This window comes from Bactrocera oleae, chromosome 4 (genome assembly GCF_042242935.1).
Source record: "Bactrocera oleae isolate idBacOlea1 chromosome 4, idBacOlea1, whole genome shotgun sequence".
Classification (NCBI taxonomy): Eukaryota; Metazoa; Arthropoda; class Insecta; order Diptera; family Tephritidae; genus Bactrocera; species Bactrocera oleae.
Window position 1 is genome coordinate 56,139,805 of NC_091538.1, and position 24,991 is coordinate 56,164,795.

The 24,991-nt window shown below is 34.3% G+C and overlaps 2 protein-coding genes across 2 annotated transcripts; both read left to right on the forward strand.

Annotated features, from left to right (window-relative positions):
- The first annotated feature begins 6,278 nt into the window (after window positions 1–6,278).
- Window positions 6,279–14,166, forward strand: LOC106618794 (adenylyl cyclase X E). The gene is made up of 19 exons (XM_036363452.2): window positions 6,279–6,445; window positions 6,526–6,672; window positions 6,743–6,896; window positions 7,003–7,370; window positions 7,441–7,559; window positions 8,575–8,719; window positions 8,787–8,923; window positions 9,030–9,315; window positions 9,676–9,735; window positions 9,805–9,905; window positions 9,976–10,194; window positions 10,261–10,507; window positions 11,226–11,315; window positions 11,397–11,665; window positions 11,732–11,826; window positions 12,394–12,545; window positions 12,608–12,740; window positions 13,344–13,559; window positions 13,761–14,166. The coding sequence occupies exons 1-19, from the start codon at window positions 6,332–6,334 to the stop codon at window positions 14,066–14,068; spliced, it is 3,360 nt and encodes a 1,119-aa protein (XP_036219345.1). The 5' UTR covers window positions 6,279–6,331; the 3' UTR covers window positions 14,069–14,166.
- A 1,967-nt stretch (window positions 14,167–16,133) lies between these two features.
- On the forward strand, window positions 16,134–24,568 carry LOC106618793 (adenylyl cyclase X E). The gene is made up of 19 exons (XM_036363453.2): window positions 16,134–16,280; window positions 16,344–16,484; window positions 16,545–16,689; window positions 16,786–17,156; window positions 17,231–17,355; window positions 18,282–18,438; window positions 18,504–18,640; window positions 18,709–18,997; window positions 19,062–19,145; window positions 19,220–19,314; window positions 21,467–21,685; window positions 21,750–21,996; window positions 22,079–22,171; window positions 22,231–22,499; window positions 22,574–22,668; window positions 23,493–23,644; window positions 23,702–23,867; window positions 23,959–24,204; window positions 24,267–24,568. Exons 1-19 carry the CDS (start codon window positions 16,173–16,175, stop codon window positions 24,560–24,562), a joined length of 3,435 nt encoding a protein of 1,144 aa, XP_036219346.2. The 5' UTR covers window positions 16,134–16,172; the 3' UTR covers window positions 24,563–24,568.
- The last annotated feature ends 423 nt before the right edge of the window (window positions 24,569–24,991 follow it).

Consider the following 24,991-nt stretch of genomic DNA (forward strand, 5'->3'; position numbering starts at 1 on the left):
CAAACATACACGTATATGGTTTATGTATTATCCGCAACTTTGTATGTAAATATATATGTGAATGTAATCATTTGCAGAATAAGTCAGAGCCAAAAAATAAAAATGTTGTGAGCCGCCTGCAGTTAAGTTGTTAGTGCGATTGGTGTTGTAATTTTTGTTGTTGTTGTTGTTGCCGGTGCTGTGGTGGGCAAAAGTTTCTTTGAGCGCACTTTAGCCGCAAGTAAAACTTTCCATACTGACGTTAGCAATTAGTTTTATTTGAACATAAATTTCTGTTGTCAGGATTAATTTATGAGTGGTTAAGTACTGATTGTATGACGCACGCACACATGTATATACATGTATGTATATATAACTTATGTGCTTAAGCGCTAGCAGAAAGGTGTGAGCGTAATTTAACACATAAGAAGTTAAAGTTGCATTTGCCGTTGCCTTAATCTGGATGTGTGCGATATCTTGATAATGCGAGTGAAAAATTGCTGCTAATATCAGAATAGTGCTTTAATGTTCCTATCAAAACTAATTGAACCCAAATGACTTTAACTGATATACGTAAGATTGGAAGAGTTGTGAGGGATATTCACAGTATGTTCTGCTTTTGGAGGACCCACTTTACAATTTGTTGTGTGAGATGTATCTATTGGAAATAACTCAAAATTCATGGCGAATCAATTTTCGTTATATTATATTAACTGACTGTAGTAGACTATTCTAACTAAAGGTCTACATATTTTCTAAACAAACTTTTCAAATTTATACAAGTAAGAAGCAGGAATTGATAGCTAAGCTCTTTCAATAAATTAAATGCCCTGTGGTATAAATTTAATACCAGTGTGGGTAGCACCCTTAGATTTGCAATAGTTAGCAGATGGGTCGATGACTATTTTTCAGAATATTATATATTACTTATTTGAATATAAGAGGTATTAGCTTGAGCTGTCAAAGCTTGGTTATTTATAACAGATAAATCAATCAGAGCTCCCTCTAATGGAATTTGAGAAGGAAGCCTATAGTCATTTCAGATAAGCAGCAAAGTGATTTTAAATACAATCTCGTCGTAGCTGAGAGTATGTAATGTAGTTTCCTGGAAAGTAAGATTCCGAAAATTTGCAGCAAAATTATGCTGCTTTGTTTTGAGCATCTGTATCATACACATAAAAAAAACTAGAATTGCTCGTCTAAAGCTATAACATTTTCCCATCTTTCTGGCAATTTGTGGATTCCATCGATTCCAAACTGCGCTGGCTTAACGGGCAAGAATGAATCAAGCCAATTTGATACTGATTTGAACCGCATACCAGTGAGAGCATTTTGCATCGAACGGAACAAATAGTTGGGCTATAAGGTGGATTAGACAAAACTTGCCAACCCAAAAAAAAAAAAAAATTTTCCAAATAGTTTTTAACCGTACTCGCAGCTTGAGGCCGAGCGTTGTCAAGATGGAAAATTATCGGCTCGTGTCTAGTCGCAAATTCCGAGCGTTTTTCAGCAATGACTCGCTTCAATTTGATGAATTGTTGTCGGTAGCTTTCCACATTAATGGTTTCACCCGGTTTTAGAAGCTCATAATAAAGCACGGTCTTCTGATCAAACCAAGCATTAGCTTGTCATCATTGACATTCGGCTTTGCCGTTGATTGGCCAGGATCCACACATGGTTTTTGACATTTAGGGTTTTCGTAATGTATCAATTTTTCATCACCAGTCACAATCCAAAACAAAAACGACTTCTTTTCGTGGCGTTCAAGCAGCATTTCTGGCATACAACTCGGCTTTCAATGTCTCTTGGCTTCAATTCATATGGCACCATTCATGCTTCTAAACTTAGGTGACCATATTTGTCCTGGCAAAATCCGAGACGGTTTTTTTTAGTCATCGATTTTTTCCATATTTTAATTCAATGAAAATTGCGACATACAATAGGTGAGAGAGCAACAAAATTTAACTCAATTCATTCTAAATTTTTTAATTTTTAAGAGGCCGGGACGCTTAACTCGGAATCCGGACTGTTCCGGCCAAACCGGGACTAATGGTCAGCTAATTCTAAACGTTTTGAAATGTCGGCTTACGTGACAGCCAAAACTTCTGCTAGCTCATCTTGTATTTTCCAATCTCGTCACTTAAGTAAAAAATAGTATCGGCTAATCTTACACATTAGCTTTTTCTGTACGTTCTGTTGTTATTTTGGATCTAAAACGGTATATGTAAAACCTAGACTTTTAGTATGAAGTATTTTGTGGAGATATGAATAAGAGACAAATCTATATTGGTTGTGCATAACAGTTTTCTGAATACCTGAAGTATACAGGATGGTTGAAAAGTGCATGCGCTCGAAATGAAAAATACTGTTTTTGGTACGAAATATATTTTTTTATTCAATATAATATCACTTAACTTCAATACACTTATTCCAATGATCCTCTAATAATTTTATGCCATCCCTATAATGGCTTTCCAGAAGCTCTGCAAAATATCCGTCTACGTGTAAAATGCGTTTTGAAGGTGAGGACTTACTATACACTTCTAACATTTTTTCATAAATTTACTTTGCTTTTAAACCTTTCAAAACAAAGAATCTAATCCCTGTGCGATATTGAAAATTTTCCATATTAAAAGAATACTCTTCACTTCACCTTCAAATGGCTTGTAAACAAAGAATTTGGTGAGCACTACTCACTTTTCAAACATCCTGTATATATAACATAAATAAACACTTCGATAATTGCCATTCTTTGCTAAGATGCAAATGCTTTCCTAAAATTTTTTTTTTTTTTTTTTTACACAGGCTTGAACTAAGATCGAATCTAGATCTTATCTTTATATATCGAAAAGATATAATGGAATAAACATATGTATTCTTTATTTATTGTCTTGACCTTAAAAATGCTCAAACTGATTTTTCAAATAGCGGACAATAATAAAAAGTTTATTATCAGCATTTCGTACACTCACGCTTCAATACCCTTTGAATAACTGACCTTTACCCTAGCCACTGTAGGATTTCATAAAAAAAGCAAACAATAAATTCAAGTTTCCTTTTATGAACAAATTTGCATTTGGGTTTAAATATTTGTGAACCAAAGGAAAATTTTACAAAAAGTAAGATGAGCAAGAGGAGCTCAACCTTTTTATAACACACACCTGCTGCGCGATTTGCTAAAAAGCTTCGCAAAGTCTTTGTTAGTTGTTGTTAACAATAAGTAGACTCAACCAGACGTGTTTTGTTGGCTTTGGCTCGCGCACGTCAAAATTCAATTTTCTCGCAAATTCACGTTTTTACAAACGAAATGAACAACAACAAAAACAAGCTTTGCAAAAGTGGGTGCCGTCAACAGGCTAATAACAAAGGTGCAACTACGCCGTCACCTAATGACAAATACGGCAACAACAACAATATGGAACAAGTAAACTAAGCAAAAACCTTTGAGAAGCGTTAAAAATTGACGCTTTTGTGCTTACACACACATATCTATATATGTATATTTGTATATGTTTGGTTGTGTTTTGCTCGAACTCTTTGTATTGGCTTACATACATTTATAAATACTTGTGCGCGTATTTGTATTTATGTGTGAGTGTTTGCCAAAATGTAATCCTTTTTATGAGCTGTCGCGCCATTCAAGCGTAACCAACAACAAAGCGGCTAACAAAGCAAACACCATCGCACATACATATATGTGTATGTGTGTTTGTATATAAATTCCAATCAAGCCGTCAAACCGTCAACGGGCCAACTAAAATGGGTGCATTGGTACCGTTATATATAAAGCAGGTTTTCAAACTTGTGTTGTGACATTTTAGCGTTAAGTGCTTGTACTCATACAGACACACACACACACATACATACACAATGTGTATTTGTAAAGCGCGAGTTATGTCATGTCAGGTTGTGATTGTGGGTGGTGATAAGAATCGGATACGTATATGATCCGACGGATATGAAAGGCTTATCTTTTAATCGATTTTTAAGTGACACAAAAGTGTGTTGGCGTGATTGCACTTAAGCGCCACTTTACTTCGCTTTCACAAACATACACGCACATAACGGTTTGACGACATGCATTTTAACATCTACAATATATATGCACATATAATCGTATATAGACATTCGAGCAGAAAAAGAGCAACTAACAAGCCTAGTTTTTTGTCCTATCTAAGACAGATCATTTTTCCCACATATCTATATAAGTATTTGTATATGTGCACAAATTTGTTGTTGTAAAGCGTGATTTAAAAAATTGTTTTATGGCTTTGTGCGCTCAACTGATATGTCTTTATTGATTTAGCTGCCTCAATATATTACTCACATATTTTATCAGTGGCCCAGTGTACAAATTGTTTGACCTGCTTGATTTGTGGGATTTAGTGTTTTGGTATTTAAGAGAAAATTAATTGCATTCCGAATTTTGTTCGCAAATCTCACTGTCAGTTGAACGTTTATGAGCATGTGTGTATTTCGTTAATTATTTCTATAATATTATACCCGAAACTATTTATGCTTTCAAGTAAGTTTGGCATTACATTTTGAACCACGTCATGATGGTGGTATGATTTGGTGGTTATATTCCAAAGCAGTTTTGTTTGAACTCAAAGTCTTAAATTAAGTCAGTAAAATTAAGTCAAACCATAGATATAGAATATTTAACTTCCTCGAAACCAGAGTAAGTTGCGAAAACTATTTTTGCAAACATATTTTTTTTTGCATTATCTATAGGTTCACCAACAAAATTTATTAAAAAATTGGAGACTCTAGTTGTACTAGCTCTAATGCCATCTTATGCACCATTTTGTGCCCATATTTTAGTTCAATATCTTGATGAAACTTGGTACATATGGTATGTGGCTTGTCACCCAAGAAGGCTTGCTATTGCAGATGAGCGGAATCAGATCTTTGCCACGCCCACAAAACGTCTTTAATCAAAATCGTTAATCAAAGAGTGTAACTAAGCCCTAAAATAAGCTACAAGGCTGTTATTAAGTATAAGGAATTGCATTAAAGAGTGGCATCTTTGGTTAAAAAAACTTCTAAAAAGTGGTTGTGGCCCTGCCCTCTAATTTGTTGAATGTATGTCCATTTCTCCTAAATCGTTCAAGCTATAATAACCAAATTCGTTCAGGGAAAATTTTTTTAACATTTGTACGCACCCTCTGAATACGGATAATAACCCTACCCACTCCTCATATAACGGGTTTTTTAAAAATAAACTAAAAGTGCGATAAAATATATATTATAAATGAAAAGGTTTTATAGAAGCGCATATCTCTGGACCTACTAGATCAATTTCAATAATTTTCGGTATGTAATATTATCCTGTAATTCATACATTACAGTGTGAAAATGTGCGCAATCGGATGAAACCACGAAACCTACCTTCCATATAACACAATTTTAAATTCCATCTCATTCTTTCACTTTCCAGTATACAAATCAAAAACGAATCAATTAATCTAGATACAACTTTGCACGTATAGTGAATATGAGGTGTGCCTTATCGGGTCTAAAAATTGTCCAAATCGGATCAAAACTATTCAAGCATCCTGATACCGAATCTGTGGACTCCAGTTCCTATTGCGAACTTTGTATCGAAAATATCAGTCAACCTGTGATATATATTATAAATATTCGGATAGAATCCTTTTCTGACTTTACTTGTATGTATGTCAAGAATGAGTTGAATCAGATCAATAATTCCCTTAGCTCCCCCATACCTAACAGAAAGATTTTCGAATTTCCGGCTGTCTTTGTAAAGCATAGCAAATATGTGTCGGTCGGGTGAAAATATGCGCTAGACCACATACAAGTATAATGAATATCAGAATTTTAAGACATCTAGTTGCCTTGCTCCTTATATCTTGGTGATGTTATGTGAGGTAGCTTAATGAAACTCAGAGTGCCTCTTTTTCTTTTTAGAATATGTAGTATTAGTCCACCAATTACCCAAACATCCATATATCAAAAGTCTTAGAATGAGAGAGTCTTATAGAGTTACCAAAAAATCAGAGTTTCTTTCGCCAGCTGCGACCGTTTCTACCATTATAGTGATCATTAAAATTGTTTTTGTTTAACAACAATAAAGTACTTAAAAGAATAAATTATTGTAAGCCTGAACTTTTCCTGATAAAAATATTATAGCAACATCTATGTATATTATATAATAGTTCACGTGACTCCATCTGTGCATGTAACGTCTGATTTGTTCGTTTTTTTCCACTTTTTCTTATTTGATTTTGTAAAGAAAACCAATCAAAACACATATAAAGCTCATTCTGAAAAAGACGTGTAAATTTATTTCTTCAGGCTAAAGAAAAATATTTATAATAAATTATAAAATATGTCTACGCGTCGATCAATATGGCGTCATGAGACAATTGCATCGGTATCCCTTTCTAGAGATGTGACGGATCACTTGAGGGGCAGTAAAAAATGGGAGCTCAGCATATTGAGGGTAAAAACCACGACAGGAAGAGACAACAATTTTGTTATTTTTTTCTTATGTAAATAATTAAAATTTTTTTTTGGCTTTAGGAGTATTGCAGAGAAAAGGATATGGAGGAGTTCTACAAGGGCTACATGCGACGCCTGCACATAAATCAACTTTATTCGTTTATAGTAATGCTCGTGCTTAATACAGGTATTCACGCAGGGCTGCTGCTCGCCACACTATCGTCACAGGTCGGTAATTGCTAATAAAAATATCAATTATTTAGAGAATTTAAGATAATAAAAAACAAAAATATTTTAGGAAAGAAAAGAGACCTACAGAGATGTGTGCATATATATTGGTGCCACCATACTGATAATTATCATATTAGCAATCGGCTTGAAGAGGCAAAAATCATATACGCTAAGGACTAATGTGATATCGTTTCTGGTCGTCGTAGTGCTCATTGGAATGGGTGAGTGGGTAAAGTGAAAAAAGGTTAATTCACTTAAAAAAGTGTGATATACCGCTAATGTCCTCATAACTATTAACGCCAATTAATATTTTTTTCTTACCCGCAGATGTCTCTGTACCACTTCTGCATACCTTAAGGCGCAATATCACCTTACCAGTTTATATGAATTTCATCATAATCTCTATATATTGCTTCATGCCGATTTTCAGCGATATTTATGCGATTATATTGGGAATTTCGGCATCGGCATTTTACGTGGTCTTTTTGAAATTACAAGTCTATGTTTGGACAGAGCAGGGTTCGAAAAGTTTTGACTACACAAAAGGCACCGCCGAATATATAGCGTTATGCTGTATGAATTTTTTTGGGATATTTATGCGTTTCACACGCGAAATGAACATACGCATGACATTTCTGGATAAACGTCAGTGCATAGAGGAGGATCTACTGTTCCATGCTGCTAAAGACCAAGAGGTATATATAAAAAGGTTTTATATAGTGATTACTAATTAAGTGAATTCTTGTTTTTTTTTTTTTTTTGTAGAAAAGTCTCTTATTGAGTATGATACCACAGCAGATCGCGAAACAAATTGAGGAGGATGTTAAGCTGCGCATTGAGCTTATGAAAAACCCAGACTCGGCGCATTCGTTAGAAAAAATAAGGTTGGTTCAGTAGATTGGGCGATCAGTTTATGGAAAAAATTGGATTATCTGCTGCTTAAGAACACATTATCTGGATTAGTCTTTTAGACTAACATATGGTCAAATTAAAGAAACACGCAAGTTTTTCTTTCAGTAAAATATTTTTTTTTATTTTTTATTTTACCACTACCGAATTCGTGGTAAAATCGAACGACTGCAACGGAATGATGTTACGCAACAAAATTTCGTCACGTTTGCAATATACATAGCGCCAACATATTCATTCGGTAGGACAATTTTTTTTTTGTTGGATTGTGCAGTGTAATCTTGGGCTGCTTCAACAAAAATATTAAAAAGGTTGCCATATACATATTTTAAATTTTTAAGTAAAACATAAAAATAATGAGACAAGAAGCCATTAAAAAGAATTTATTAAATTGAAGAAATTTATAGTAGGGTTGCCACTTAATCTAAATTAATCTAAATTTTTTTTTCAGTGAGATTAATTGAATAATCATTGATTTAAATATGAATAACAAAGGAGAGGGACTAAACAGGTTCAAGAAAAAATTCTTTCGGACATATTATTTAGAAAAGTTGCCACCTGTGCGAAAAACTTTATTCGCTTTTTACTCACGAGATTGATTATACGACAAAGGGTCATCCAAATTCAAACTTATTCCAGTGGTTCGGTTTGTTGTGGATTTTGTAAAGCTGAAGACGCTCAAATCTGTATCTAACAATCTTATGAGCAGTGCATGGTTAACAAGGAGGGTTTTGTGGAGCTAAAGACACACAAAGCTATATCACATTTTAAAAATTTTACTTAAACGATAAATTTATTGTAGTTTTCTGATATTTTTATTACTTGCCTCAAATATTTTCCACAGTATAAAAATTTGTGATTCAGTTAAATTGATCGAGATCTTATTAAGAATGAGGAGCTTCCTTGACCTTTACCTCCTAGAATATTTTCATAAATCTGAAAGCTTACTTTTAAAACATTTAAAAACGCTTCAATTATATATTGTTTCAGAAAGCTCTTCATAGAGCCTCACGACGATGTCACAATTCTTTATGCGGATATAGTCAACTATACCAGGCTCACAACAACTTTGGATGCGAAAACCCTTGTGGAGACGCTACATGAACTCTTTGTGCGATTCGATGACGGCGCACAGGTGAGAACATGTATTTTTCGACTTACTTTCAAGAAGCCCTCATTTTAATAAACTCTTCAATACACAGGAGTTAGATGTCTTGAGAATACAGTTCTTGGGTGATTGTTATTATTGTGCGGCGAACGTTTCCATACCCAACGAAGAGCACGCCAGAGCTTGTGTGAAACTTGGCCTGCGCATGATTGACGACATACGTGAAGTGGGGTGAATAAAATCATATTTATTTTAAATATAATATAATATTTCACATTACGAAGATTTAATAACAACTTAACATATTTTTATATAACTGATATCTGATGTTTTGTAGAGAGAATAGACATTTAGGTATTGATATGCGCATTGGCGTACATTCCGGCAGTGCCTTATCCGGCGTTATCGGCGCCACCAAGTGGCAATTTGATATATACTCGAAAGATGTCGAAATCGCCAATCACTTGGAAAGCACTGGCTTGCCGGGTAGGGTACATATAAGCAAAGAAACCTTGGAACGACTGGATAAAAGATTTGAATACGAAGCGGGCACAAAAGCGGCACGCTTTGATCCACTCTTGCGAAAACACCAAATCACCACATTCTTAATTATAAGACCCCAGGTGAGTGCGAAAGAGAAGTGTAGTGTTAAGGGAATACGAAATTAGTAGAAAAGGGTATATAAAGTTTGCCACAAAGTTTGCAGCACCCAGAAGCAAACGTCGCCGACTCTATAAAACACAAATATGATCGATATGCTTCTGAAATTTTACAAACATCCTCTTTTTCGCAAAGCGCTGCTCATTTGTCAGCATCGTCGATATTATATTATAGCATATAGCTGCCATATAAACTGACCGTTCAAAACCAAGATGTAGAACTTTTTATACCCTTTTATTCTCTAAAAAAAGGCACATGTGAGGAGTATTATAGCTACCGTGCAGCCAAAGTTAATGTTTTTTCTTGTTTCTTTATAACGAAAGGTTGAAGTAGGCGTACAAATGCGACGATCGATCTTTACCCGAGGAATGTCCACTGATGAGGCAAGTTTCAGCTGATAATTGTGGAGAAAAGATTTTAAAATAATTTCATGTTCATATTGAAAAATTTAGGAATTTAAAGATGTTGATTCGGTGCAAAAAATGAGAACGCTGGTGCATTTCGAGATGAATCAAGAAAGTAGCAAATTTCCAATTTTCGGTTTGGTGCAGCAGTAAGTTAATGGCTGTTACTAAAAATTAGAAAAATGTTTTCAAAACTTTTTTTCATCTTGTAAACCACAGGTATAAAAAATTGATGTATGGACAACGTTCACGCGGCAGAGGGAGTGAGAGTGAAAAGTCTAATTTCTATGCGAACATTTCATGGCTTTTTTTGTGCTACAAGAATTGGCGTTGGGAGTATAACTACATTCAACAATCCGATATATTACACAAATACAGCGTACTAATCAGCATGTTAGTCACCTGGGGCTTAATATTAATACAATATTTCAACGGAGAGTAAGTGTATATACTTGTATATATATATATATATCTTGTTGTAATAGCAATTGCTTATTTTATCAGACAAATTTCTATATTTTGGGATTTCGCGATTTGCACAGTGGTTTTTTTCCTAGTCATCGCTTGTTTGATGTGGTATAGAAAAGCGTGGTCATACTTTTGTGGTACAGTACTAATAACGGGGCCCAGACAAAAGCTCAGCTACTGGATATACAAACTTTCGGATAAAGCACAAAAAAGTCTCAAGTTTCGTACCATCGTTTATTTGTCAATAGTACTGATACAATTCTGTTTGATTACAATGCAAATGGTAACGTATACACAGGCAAATATACAAAAATACCGACATGTTGTACAGAATGAAATGGTTTCGTTCACCTAACGGTTGTTTGAAACACTTGAAACTATCAAAACAAGAAAAAACGTTAACTTCGGAGGCACGAAAGCTATAATGTCCTTCACAAATACAAAAGATTCCATACCCAAACTTGATTTTGATTGGTCAGTTTGTATGGCAGCTATATGCTAGAGTTTTTCGATTTGAACAATTTCTTTGGAGATTATATCACATTTTTAGACAATAACCCGTGCCAAGTTTCGTGAAGATACCTCGACAAATACAAAAGCTTTGCATATAACGGCTGGATTTTGATCGATCAGTTTATATGACAGCTATATACTATAGTGATCCGATTTGAATAATATGTTCGGAAATTGTAGCGATGCTTTAGGTAAAAATTCATGCGAAATTTTGTGAAGATACCTTGTCAAATAAAAAACATTTCCATACAAGGACTTGAGTTTGATCGATCAGCTATTTGTTATCGTTGTCCGATATCGATATCTTAGAAATTAAGAGGTCTACGAAGTTTCCTTTTCTGTGTTACAAACACCGTGGCAAACTTAATACAAGTATACCCTGTTTAGGGTATAAAAATGTATTAAGAAGAAACGAATAACTGTCACAAGACAAAATCTCGTACGACACCAGTACTACAGTTCAATATACATATATGTATTTTCTTTAGCTAGATTGCAATCAGTTCCAAGTTGTGAATGAAGTTATCGAAACTCATGCAAATCAGAATGATATAAATAACGTATGCTTTGTGCCCTGGGTAAGTCAGCACAAATGTTGTCTAAATTTAATGTTAAGTAAATGTTTATATAGCATATTTAATTGTATACTACATTTTCAGGCTGTCACCGAGTCTGTGGTGATACATGTCGGCACAATATTTTTATTCACGCACATTTCTTACATTTTAAAATGGATCATTGCACTGTCCGTGACCATATTTTATATAATTATAGTATTTGCGGTCTATGATTTCTTGTTCGAATATAGCGTAAGCTCCAATCCATATTTCTTTCCCCAATTCGCACATATAATGGTGCTGTGTAGAACCGCTTGGATATTCCATATAATGAACAGAGAAATTGAATTTATTTCACGAATGGACTTTAAGTGAGTAAAATGATTATTTGTTGCTGATTGTATCGTAAATGTTGTTTTTTTTTTACTATTTCACAGTTGGAAGCATGAGCTGAGAAAGAAAAAGGAAGACGCAAAATTTACAAACCAGACCATTTCAATTTTGATTGCTAATATTTTACCAACCCATATAGGTAAATTATTTTAAATAAATGTTTATTTTTTTATTTACGAAAGAATATTTAACATAAATATCGATTTTTTTTTGTTTCGTATTGAGGATTTCTATTTCGAACTACATTTTTCTAAACGAATTTTGATAGTATAACCCATTTGCTCCCCCAGTGTATAGTGTTCCACAAGTTCACATACGTATTTTCTTTGACAAGTGTTCAGTGCTCCACAAGTTGACAAAGGTATTTTCTTTGCATATCTTTGATTTCTTTGACAACTTTTTATTAATAATTAGACTTGAATTAAAACTAGGTTAATCTTGCTTGTTCCTCAACTTCATGCCAATAAGTGCCACAAAATTTCCGCTAAAAGCAACATTTCTTAGAAGAATTAAATGTTTTAACTCGTTTTTCTTAAATAAGTTGAGAACAGTTCTTAAGAAGTCTCAATTGAAACTGGGCCTGCATTTTTGTCTTCTCTTCTCCACAAAAAATATATTATTTGCTAAAAACTATCTGAAATAAGTACAAATATGTTAAACGATCTTATAAATATAAATTTTTTTTTTACCCTATACTTTCGTAAAGTGAGTATTTATATGAAAGATCAGTTGACGAGTGAGCTCTGCTATGAGGAATATGAAAATGTGGCAGTGATGTTTGCAACCATACGGAATTACGACACCGAACAGGTTGGAATGCGTGTTTTGAATGAAATCATTTGTGATTTTGATGAAGTGGTGAGCGAAAAATTTGATTTTTTTTTGTACTTAGATGCTATAGTTGTATTTAAAAAATTTAGCTAAGCACATACCAGGGCATCGATAAAATTGAGAAAATCAAAGTTGCTGGTTGGACATATATGGCTGCATGTGGTTTAAATGCTGGTAACTCAATAATTAAAAAAAATCGAATGTTCTCCACATCGTCGTCCGGTAAGCATACTATTATACTTAAAATAGTTTTTATACTCACGCAACGTGATACGAAGAGTATTTTTCTCCGTTCGTCCGCGCTTTTGACGTTGCAAGCGATAACGCGAGTTAAAATTTAAATATCTGAATGAAACTAGGCACATATTTAGGATAGTATGCCGTAAAAAAGTTGGACTGGACCATCGTTACGTCTTTAACTTGGAAATTGACAAAGTCGAATCACAACCAACCAATCATATTCTTTCACTTGAATCGTCCGCTAAACAAAACTTGTGTATGCGGTAACTCTCTTGTTAAAATTATAAAAATCGGTCGTAATCTTTTCAGGCGTCCCCACATGAGTCCCTAAGATTCCGTTCCAGTCGGGTCGCAACTGACCTGACCTTTTATCCCAAATGCTGTAAACTCGGTAGCAGCCCTCGAAAGTAGTCGGGGGAATTTTACTGCCGCGTCAACCATAACAATAATCATGCAATTTTGTGGCGTATGAGATCATTTAATATGACACCAAATATTAGGTCAAAGCTTTGTGGACAATTCAAGCCTTTGAGCCTTCAGAGTATATTATCTCAATATATTCTCATCTATTTGTTTATATTTTAGCTGGCGATATTAATGCAATTTTATCGAGGAGTATCTTCTCAGAATTAAATGATGCACCAAATGATATACTTAATCCGGATAGTACAACTGTGGGAAATGATGTTGTATTCGTTATGCTAAGCTTTGCTTTGGATCTTCTGCAAAAAATGAAAGAATTCAACGAGGAGAATATTCAAACTGATGATAAGAAACGTAGTCAAGGTGCTTTGCGTATTGGTAATATACTAAGTCATTGCTAAAACCTAATTTAATATATAATTGTGTGTGAATAAGAAAAACTCATTAAGAAAAAGAAATGAAAATAGTTAATAAGCTCAGGCTTAAATAATGAACGTATTTTAATGCGTTTTTCCTAACAATTTTCCATATCGAATATCACATCTTACATATATATATGGTTTAATACCTCTATTATAGGCATATCGAATGGTCCTGTTATGGCCGGCGTTGTGGGCTTGTATAAACCATTTTATGATATTTGGGGCAATGCTGTTAATATGGCCTCACGAATGGACTCCACCGGTTTAGAGAATTCAATTCAGGTTACTGAGGAGACTGCAAATATATTGAAGGCTTACAATGTTGAATGTACATATAGAGGACAGACGTATGTTAAGGGACGTGACTATATTCCCACTTATTTTGTAAATATTGATGACGACTTAAATTTCGTGCAACGAGTGAGTGAGGGAACTGAAACCGCCTTTGATATTGAAACGCCATAAATTTATATAACTAACTTAAGTAATATTTGTAAATGCTTAAAGTAAAATGAGATTTATGAGATAATTAATAAATTGAGTGGCCAATGGCCGAGAATAAACCAGGTTTAAAGCTAGTAAATAGAGATATAGGTATATAGATATATGCATATTTTATAACAATGCTTCATTCGATATTAGATAACACCAAGAGTCAATGTTGCGAAGAATATGTACCAGCTTTCAGACACCTCATTAGTCAAAGTAAGTTTTCAATGGGAGATGGCTAAAAAAATGGCTCAAGTTTTTCATACGCAGATGTATGGGCGCCAGAATTTATTCCTCGAGTGACCCTTTAAGCTAACGGAATACTGAGTATCTTCCAGGCGGAAGTCTTTTCGGTCAGGTGAGCGGCTGAGATAGGTAACAACGCAGAAAACAATATAAAAAAGATCAAGATATACGTCGATAATCAGGCGCCAATAATCTCACATCGTAGAGCATATTCTTAGAAGTAGGAGGGTTGGTTGAAAAGTGAGTAATGCTCACCAAGAAATAGCTCTACTAGCTTCCACCAAGTTGGTACCACCGTCGTGTGAACACCTGCGAAATTTCAAGATATTCTATCAATTAATTCTTTATTGAAATGAAATTTATGAAAAATTGTTAGAAGTGTATAAGGAATCCTCATCTTCACAACGCACCGCATTTTGGGCTGGTGAATTTAAACGTAATTTGTCATACTAGGCATGAAGACGATTCACGCGAAGGACGACCAAAATCCGCAACCACACCAGAAATCATTGAGCAAGTTCATAATATTGTTAGTGAAGATCCAAGTTTGATTAAGCGTGAAATTGCTAATGCCTCATGGCACCTCAGACGAACGAGTACTTCATGTTTTACATGGAGAATTACATACGGCAAAGCTGTTTGGAAAGTTAGTGCCGCACACGTTAACAATTCAACAAAAATTGGATCGAAAAAAAAATTTCTCATCATAATTTGGAGTGTTGTAAGCAGAATAAAACCGATTGAATGCGTCATTTTACAACTATGGATGAGACTTGGATCTACCACCATGATTCTAAAGGAAATTTTTCTTATTGATTATCTGACGAATTGATTATCTGACGAATAAAAATACGAATTGCTTGAGCAGACACCATATTCACCAGTTTTGGCTCTCAGCGGCTACTAGCTCTTCAGAAACCTGAAACAATTCCTTCGTGGAAAGAGTCATTCGATGAATGAAGAAGCTATTACAGCCGTACACGGGTATTTTGCAGAAGTCGTTACAGCGATGGCATACAATTATTGGATGATCATTGGAATGCTGTGGCACGTAGTTTCATGCACACCGATCTATCGAAATCATTAAAATAATCCGTATACCCTGAATAAGGCATATTAAGTTTGCAACGATGTTTGTAAAACTCAAAAGGAAACGTCGGATACCCTATTAAGTATATATGTAGGATCAGCGTGACGAGCCGAGCCTGTTTAGCCATGTCCGTCTGTACAAACGCAAACTACTTCCGCAGTTTTTCAGATATCTACCTGAAACTTTGCACACGTCCTTTTCTTAAACAAGATGCGCTCATGTGTCAGTACCGGCGATATCGAGAACTATAGCATATAGCTGCCATACAAACTAACTGATCGCAATCAAGTCTTTTTATGGAAAACTTCTGAAAAAACTGACAAAATATCTTCACGAAAATTTCCATACATGATTGTCAAATGAAATGCTTTAATATCCGAACGATCGGACTACTATAGCATATAGTTGCCATACAAACCGAATGGTCAAAGTCGAGAAAATAATCTTTTTTCACACTTTTATACTGTAGGAAATGCACCAGTGAAGTGTCTTATAGTTTCGGTTGAGCCGAAGTAAACTTTTTTTCTCATTTTGTTCAAAAACGGTATTTCGAAAACTACTTCTACTCTTACAGTTCTGTAAGCATGAATGTAAACACTTGTTAAACGAAATAAAATGTGAGTTGCGTCAAATACGAAAGGAATAGTATTAAACGAAAACCGAACGACAACTCAATCATCAATAAAATCAGCTGAGAGTGTCGTTATGATTTTTTCGTTATAAATTGATTTTTCTCAAATAACGATGTATGCACCGTACGATCGTAATCGTAAAGCTTCTGTCAATGTTGGCACAATATTAGACGATGTGACACATCAGTTTAAGGGCAAAAATGAGCTAAGCGTGTTGAGGGTAAGATGCGTCGCATAAATCTTAAATATACGGTTAATATAACGTACTGATATATTTTTGCAGGAGCATTGCCGCAAATATGACGTGGAAAAAATTTACCAAACCTACATGGCGCGTCTGCTTCGAATACAATTAACCACCTTCTTGACAATACTCATCACCATAACATTCATCTATTGTGTGCTGTTGGTCAATTCTGACCAGGTTCAAAGAAATTTTCTTCAAAAATAATATGTAAAATATTTTAATAAAATTTGATTTCAGGCAGCGACTGACATATCTATTTATATGGTATTCACAATTTTGGCTGTCGTGGCTATTTATATAGGCATATGGAAGAAGGCGATTACAAAATTTGCTTGGATTATTTATGTAGCAGTTCTGTCAATACTATTTCTTACAGCAATGGGTGAGTCAAGAAAAAAGTAGAAATAAAAAATTAAATTACAAACATACTTGTATATATTGTAGTTAATTTGAGTTGATGTTTTTACACGCTTTACAGATATAACCGTGCCGGTAGTGCACGCCGTCACACATTATGAGATCTTTGTACCACTATTCTATAGTTTTATAATCTATTCAGTTTACATATATATGCCGTTTTTTAATCATCGTCAACCTTTCATTTTGGGAGTTACAATATCACTGTGTTATATTATATTATTCCTGACGATAACGCATCGCATGAAAGTTGATGGTGGCAGCAATATGGACGAAGAGAAAATCATATCGGAAATTTTGTTCATGGTGGGGCTCAATTTATTGGGTTTATTTTTTCGCCTACCACGTGAAATAGTGATAAGACAAACCTTCATAGACAAGCGTGAGTGCGTTGAAGAGGATCTTCTGTTGCATGCTGCGAAAACTCAAGAGGTGCGTTATAACAAAAACAAAACTTTTTCTCAAAAGTTGGATTATCTAAAATTATAATTTTTCTCTTTGAACAGAAAATATTATTACTAAGCATGATACCGGCACCAATCGCTGATAAAATAGAGGAGGATATAAAGTTGCGTTTAACGCGCACGAGTTTAACTTCGCGCAGACGTTCGTCTTTTCAGCGAGAAGCGGAGTGAGTATAAAATATTGAAGAAAAAATCTATGCCGGCTCTCTCAATAAACACTGTTGAGCGCTCAGATATTAAGCTGAAGGTGCCCAGCGCTTTTGAAAATCGAGTTAAGTGAATGCTGATATCGCGACGACCTTTTTCAACAAATATTATAACATTTGCATCAAATTTTCAAGAGGTTAAAGAGTTGGTGCCAACTCTTTATTTTAGGGTGAATTTTTTTACATCTATAGTAAGTCTGATCTTACTTTATGCCTTGAATTATTCTTATGAAGCTCAGTACCTCTAAAGTATGTTTGGTCCTACTTATTTTTTTGAACTAGTTAGAAATATTTTCAAAATTGCTTAAACTCAGTTTAGTGGTCTCTTTTTGATTAGAAAGGACTTTTATTTTGATTTTATGAAAGAGGAAATCAATTTATACTTGAACAAAGAAACCAATGGCGGATTTGAAATTATTTCTGGAGGAGTTTTGCCTACGAACATATTTTTAGCATTGATATTACTTAACTCTTATGAATTTGAATTAAAATTTCTAATTGGAAGGAAAGGTTACCCAAACCCCTGCGTGGCTCAGCCACTGAAATCTACCATGATGAAATCAAATTTTTCTTAGATTCTACAGGATATTATACTAAGAGTCTAAAGGTTAAAGGGAGGAGCACTAAAGCTTATGGACAAAAGTATTTAATACTTTTTTTTTGACAGATTAATTCTTTGCGTTGCATCTCAGCTCGATTTTAGATCCTCTTTAGCATTAGATCTCTACAATTATATAGAAAATAAGTTTACAATGTTCTATAGCAAGATTTTCAAGTCTAAGACATCTTAGTAGCACCAGAAATACCGGTCTGTAAAGGTTTTTGTATATTAATAATTTGATTTAATTATTAAAGCGTCTTTTTGTATCTACTCTTTATGATAATAGATTACTATATAGAAAACTCTTCATTGAAACACACGACGATGTGACAATACTCTACGCTGATATGGTCAACTATACCAAACTAACAACCACTGTGGATGTGAAAACACTTGTGGAGACGCTACATGATCTCTACGTTAGATTTGATGATGCAGCTCTGGTAGTTATACCATTAATTTTCACTCGATTATCACCACATTTACATGAGAATTCAATCACTTACAGGATTTGGATGTACTGAGAATACAGTTTTTAGGCGATTGCTACTATTGTGTGGCGAATGTCTCGATACCCAATGAAGATCACGCTAATGCTTGTGTGCGACTTGGTCTACGCATGATACAGGAGATACACACGGAGCGGTGCGTAACTGTTAAATTGGTAAAATTTCCAGTAACAAAGAAATATATATATATATGATACCTCACAGAGATACCAGAGACTTGGAAATGGATATACGCATTGGCGTGCATTCGGGTAGCGTATTATCTGGTGTCATTGGCGCTACTAAATGGAAATTCGATATTTACTCGAAAGATGTTGAGATCGCAAATCGTTTGGAGAATACCGGCGTACCCGGTCGTGTACACATTAGCGGTGAAACACTCGAACGTTTAGATGATGAATTCCAATATGAAGATGGTACGGAGAAAGCTGTCAATGATCTGTTATTGCAACAACATAGCATACGTACGTATCTGATTATACCGCCGAAAACGGTAAGTTTTTGTGATTTTATTGTACATATTTAGTAACAATTGCGCTGAATTTTTTCCATTATAGTCTAAATATAAGGAGACGATATCAAATAATACATTAATGAGTCGGTTTTCTTTTCTGAAGGGCTCACCACTGGGTTCAGCAGCGGTATAATTCGTCTTAATACTTCACTATTGTGTATTTAGTTTATGCTAACGTTTCATTTTGTATTTGTTGTGTAGGATTTGAAAACCGTTTATTCTGGTGATATAATACAAAGAATGGTGGATATGGAGATGCGCCGAGAGAGTACAAGCATTCCGGTCGAAACTCTACAGTAAGTACTAGGAAGTTCAAATTTTTTACAAGATTTTCTAGATTTTAATTGTTATCTAAATATTTATACTCTTGCAACATGTTGTCACAGATTATAACAGTTTTTTTAGCTAACGATTGCTTGCATTAACTAAAGCTAATCGATTTATATATAAGGATTAAGATGACGAGACGAGTTGAAATCTGGGTGACCGTCTGTCCGTCCGTCCGTCTGTCCGTGCAAGCTGTAACTTGAGTAAAAATTGAGATGAGAACGTTAGTATTGCAGATGAGCGCAATCGGTCCACTGCCACGCCCACAATTATGTCATTAATCGAAAACCTTTAAGGCGACATTACTAAGCTTCAAAATAAGATATAAAATGATATGAAATTTGGTACAGGGCATCTTAGTAGTAAGGGGAATCTGTAGACTGAAAATTTGAAAAAAAGGAGGTAGCACCGACCTCTACTGCGGTTATTATACATACAAGTATATCCCACCAGGTCTGCTAAATTTGCTCAGAACAATGCTTTTTGTAATTTTCTGTAATGCCAAAAATTGGGTCAATACTATTCCTATCTCTCATATATATTATATAACTAGTCTAAGATTTTCAAACGTCCGCTTGACTTTATACCGTATACTCGTATATTGATCAATAATTAAGATACCTTAGCAAAATTATCTGAACATATTATATATTGCATATACTATAATTTAATACCGAAAATGTATGAATTTCGTCTGCGAATTACCCCAACTCCAATACACTATATACAACATAATGAAATTCGTTATTCTAACAAACTTTATGTTGAATATGTCGGTCAGTGTGGGAGTTGTATACATATGTATTTATAAAACTGCTTAAAAATATTTTATCGACTATACCTGAGCAATGTTAAAAGTTAGTGCAATCAGTCCAGATCTTTCTCTGTCCCCAATATGCACTATATAATGATTTTCAATATTACGCCAGGCTTTAAACCGTTTAGTTTGGTGAAGATGTGTGTTATTTATATTAACTAAATAATTGAGTTTAATTTTTCTTAAAAATTATATGGCTTAGCGCTGAATTAGTTTGGAATTAGTCTATACCTGGGTCCATTCTCATATCCATAATATAAAGAATTACGATCCTCTGGTTGACGTTTTCCGCATCAACTCAATATATTAATTTAGCTCCTTCGCTTGAGTTGATTACTCATTTGAGGCTGCTTTTAATATAATTTTTATTGACGGGAAGTAAAATATAGTAATAAAATTAAGGGGTACATGGAACTCGTCGAGCAAAAAACGCCCTATTTTGAATAATTTTTTTTTTTCATATAAACAATTAAATATTTTATTAAAACTTTTTATTATATCGAAGATACATATCTGATAAAGACTTTGTGAAATTTTTAAAGGGAAATAGTCAAAACTCAGTCATTGCGACGTCATTTCCGGCAGTCCCTCGGATCATCAAAAGTAAAAAAAAAAAAAACAAATATTGTACATGTTTGAACTAAAACCATTAACTAGAAATTTTAATTTTTGGCTGACTTTTTTATAAAAACATGCATATTTTGGTGAAAACTTCTCAACGTTTTTTGTTTTTCAAATAGATGTAGTTGACCAAAAAAAATCATCCGCGGCAAGACCTTTATTTATACCTCAAAGACCTGTGTAAAATTTCATTAAGATCGGTTCAGCTGTTCGTGAGAAATCTTGATATCCGACTTTGAAAACACAGTTTCGAGAAAAACGCGTTTAAAGTTTTATGCAACTATATAGCTGACCTCGAGCGCGCAACTTTGCAAAGCTGTACCTCCAAAACTATTACAGGTATTAACCTGAGGACAATATTTTAGAGAAGTTAATATTATTATTATATAATATTTTTTTTGATGCCGTGAAACCCATGTAACCCCTTAAGTGAGTCTATGACCTTCAATATAAGTTACTAAGACACTAAAATTTATTGTAATCCATTCACGGGTTGATGCTTGCAAGTTGCGAGAGTATAATATGTTCGGTTGCACCTGAACTTAGCTCTTCACTACTTGTTTTTTTTCTATTGTTGTTTTCTTCCATATTTGTATTACTACATTTTTGCTTAGCTCTGTGATTTATGATTTGTTAAATACATAACATATTTGATTTAATTTATAATCATTTGCTGTTTCTAGATTCCATCGCATATTCTTTGGAAAATCACGACATCTCACGCGCTTCGAGAGAGAAGAGCACAACTTTCGTATGAATTTTTCCTGGTGGCTTATGTGTTTCAAGAATTGGCGCTGGGAACACAACTATATGATTCAACCAGATATTAAACTAAAATATAGTGTGCTTGTTTCATATATAATTATTTTATGCACAATTGCCATGCAGGCCATTAATGCCAAGTAAGTGATCTAAATTAAAATACACTACCTAATATACTCGTAACGTTAGAAATTTCTTTTACAGACAAAGCATAAAATTTTGGGTCTTGGTGGCTGTTGGAAATATATTGATGTTGTTAGTTTTGGGCTTGGTCTGGTACAAGAAACTTTGGGAAGTGTGTCGAAAAAATTGGTTTCACATGAAACCGCGCAATAAAGCCAGTCGTTGGATTTATGGACTTTCTGAATTCACACAAAGGGTGTTCAATGTACGCATTTGCATTTATTTGGGCATTTTAATACTACAGTTAAGTTATACACTAATACAACTGGTAAGCAAAGTAATTTGTAGCGCTTGAAACACTATTTGCATTTGAAACTAAATCCTATTTCATCTAATATACATCTAATCAGTTAGATTGCGATCGCTTTCAAATTGAAAATCAGGAAATTGAGATTCTACTTTTTGAGGATGGCACCAGGGATATATTGTGCTTTAATACCTGGGTGCGTGCTTCTCTACTTAATTATTCTATATGTTCTCATACAACTATCGATCTTTGCAGGCTGTCACTGAATGCATTGTCATGAATTTATTTCTAAATTTTCTATTCTCGGGCATTACTTATATTATTAAAATAGCTGTTGGCCTTTTCACACTCATTAGTTACATAATTATCATAACCGTTTTGTATGACTTTGTCTACGAACGCAGTCTGAGTTGTAATAGTCATATTTATCCTGAATATTCGCATATATTTGTGTCCGTTCTGACCCTTGTCGTAATTAACATGATCAATCGTCAAAAAGAGTTCATCTCACGTGTGGATTATTAGTAAGTAACGTTAAGTGAAAATGTTTAATAATAATTTATTTTGAATATTGTTCTTTTTATTTACCATTTTATAGTTGGAAACGAGAATTGAAGAAAAAACAGGAAAATGCTAAACTAACAAATGAGACGATTTCCCGATTGGTCAGTAATATTTTGCCATCCCATATAGGTGAGGAATTTACTGATTTTTTAAAGTTACAGTAAAGCCAAAATGTATTTAAAAAAGCACGAGTCGAAGGTATGACCCAAACATTTTAGATATTTTCCCCCAACTTCTATAAGTTAGGTTAGATTAATAAATCTATCCTTAAGTCTGAAATACATGTGTTTTAACACCTCTTGACTGACCTCAACATATTTAGTATTTCCATAATTACCTGATTAGTCTTAACACCTGACTAGTCCTTGGATCGCTACGAAAAGTTATTCGGATTGCGGTAGGAGAGAATGAATGGATTGTGTGGCGTTTATTTTCTATTCCACGAATACTTACGATGTACTTAGAGTTTAGCGAAATCAGAGCTGGGTTAGAGGGTACTTATCATTATGGATATAAAAACAGGTGTCTGATGTATTATCGGCAGTCGATCAAGTCGAGATTAGAATTTTAGCATTTGTTATTTTTAATAATAAAGGCTTTGAAGACCTACATAAGTATAATTAATACCTTTTAAAGCTTCGCATTGGAACCGTAAGCCGCGTGAGGAATTTAAATAACAAACCTACTCAGCCTAAAAAACTGAAAAAAATAATATTTTACGATTAAAACCCATAAAAAATGGCAAAATTTTTAGGATAGCGCCACCTAACCTAATTTTAGGTTGAAATAAGTTTTTATTCATTTAAACACTAAGAATATTGGGTTAAACTAACCGGTGTTATGGTTAGTAGTCGATTTGGTTTAGTAATTAAAGATATTGTTCGGTCGTTCTTCACCCTAAATTACCTTTTTTTATTTTTAACACTTTAATATATAATTTGGTTTTCTCTTAGTCGACATTTATATGGACAATCAGTTGACCAACAAGCTCTACTACGAAGAATACTCCAATGTAGCTGTAATCTTTGCAACGATTCTGAATTTCGACATTGAAGTTGTTGGTATGCGTGTTTTAAACGAAATCATTTGCGATTTCGATGAAGTGGTAAGCAATTCTCTATTTTAACTTTTGCTTATCACTTGGACAATCTTTAAAATATAGCTAAGCTCATTCAAAGGCGTGCATAAAATTGAGAAAATCAAGGTAGCCGGCTGGACGTACATGGCGGCCTGTGGGCTGAATACCACCGGAACGGGGCATAGAGGTTCGATAGAAAAGCGCGCAAGTGCATTCTCATTCGCCTACAATTGGCGTAGAGATCATTTGGGTAAATAAATTTTTGATTTGGAAGATATTAAATTATTTAATTTTACTTAAAGTTAATTAATTTTATTTTTTTGATATTATATAACACCAAGCCAACAGGACAGCAAACATTAGTGACTTATTTGGTGCTGTTACGGATAAGTCGTCAACGACCGGTGGCACCACACGACGTCGATCGGTGCGCATGTTCAATGATGGCGAGGAGCCAATCACCGATGATGATGTCGTTTATGTTATGGCGCGCTTTGGTTTGAGTTTGTTGCATGCCATGGACAATTTCAACAAAAATAATTTCTATCACGATATGGAAAGTCAAGTTATTGGCGATTTACGCATTGGTAATACGAAGTAAAATCATTTGAATGGTAAAATACTCACTTTGTCTTACACTTCATATAAGGTATAGCGAATGGTCCCGTTATGGCCGGTGTTGTTGGCTTGTTTAAGCCGCATTATGATATCTGGGGCAATGCTGTGAATATGGCGGCGCGCATGGACTCCACTGGCGTGGCTAACCTAATTCAAGTCACTGAGGAAACTGCCAACATTTTGACACTTCACAACATACACTGTGTGTACAGAGGCATAACATATGTTAAAGGACGCGGTTCCATACCGACATATTTCATAGATATTGATGACCGTTTACAATTTAGAAAGTCTACATTAGAAGAAACAGATATTGATCCATTATAATAGTGTGAGAGCTAAATGATTATAACTGAATTTGCAATATATTATAAATATATTATAATTATTATCATAAGCTAATGTGAAATAAAATAAATATATATTTAAATAGATAGTTAAACGAGTTCAAGTGAGAATATGTCATGTGGCAGCTGAACAAAGTTTTAAAGGGAAATTCATTATTTTAAAGATGCAAGTTTAGCGAACTCAAGGGACTTCTTCAACAGTCAAGGCGGTAAACGAAAATACGAGTATTATTTTAGTCAGAAAAAAATAAAGAAAGAAGAGAAAGTGTAAATGCGATAGAGAGAGATAAATATTACAGGTGGATTTGGGTAAAAAAAAAATATTTTTTGACATTCTATGCTATTTGTTGTGTATAAGCTTAACTTCTTGAGTTAATAAGCCAATTAGTATGTGAGATAAAATTCGACA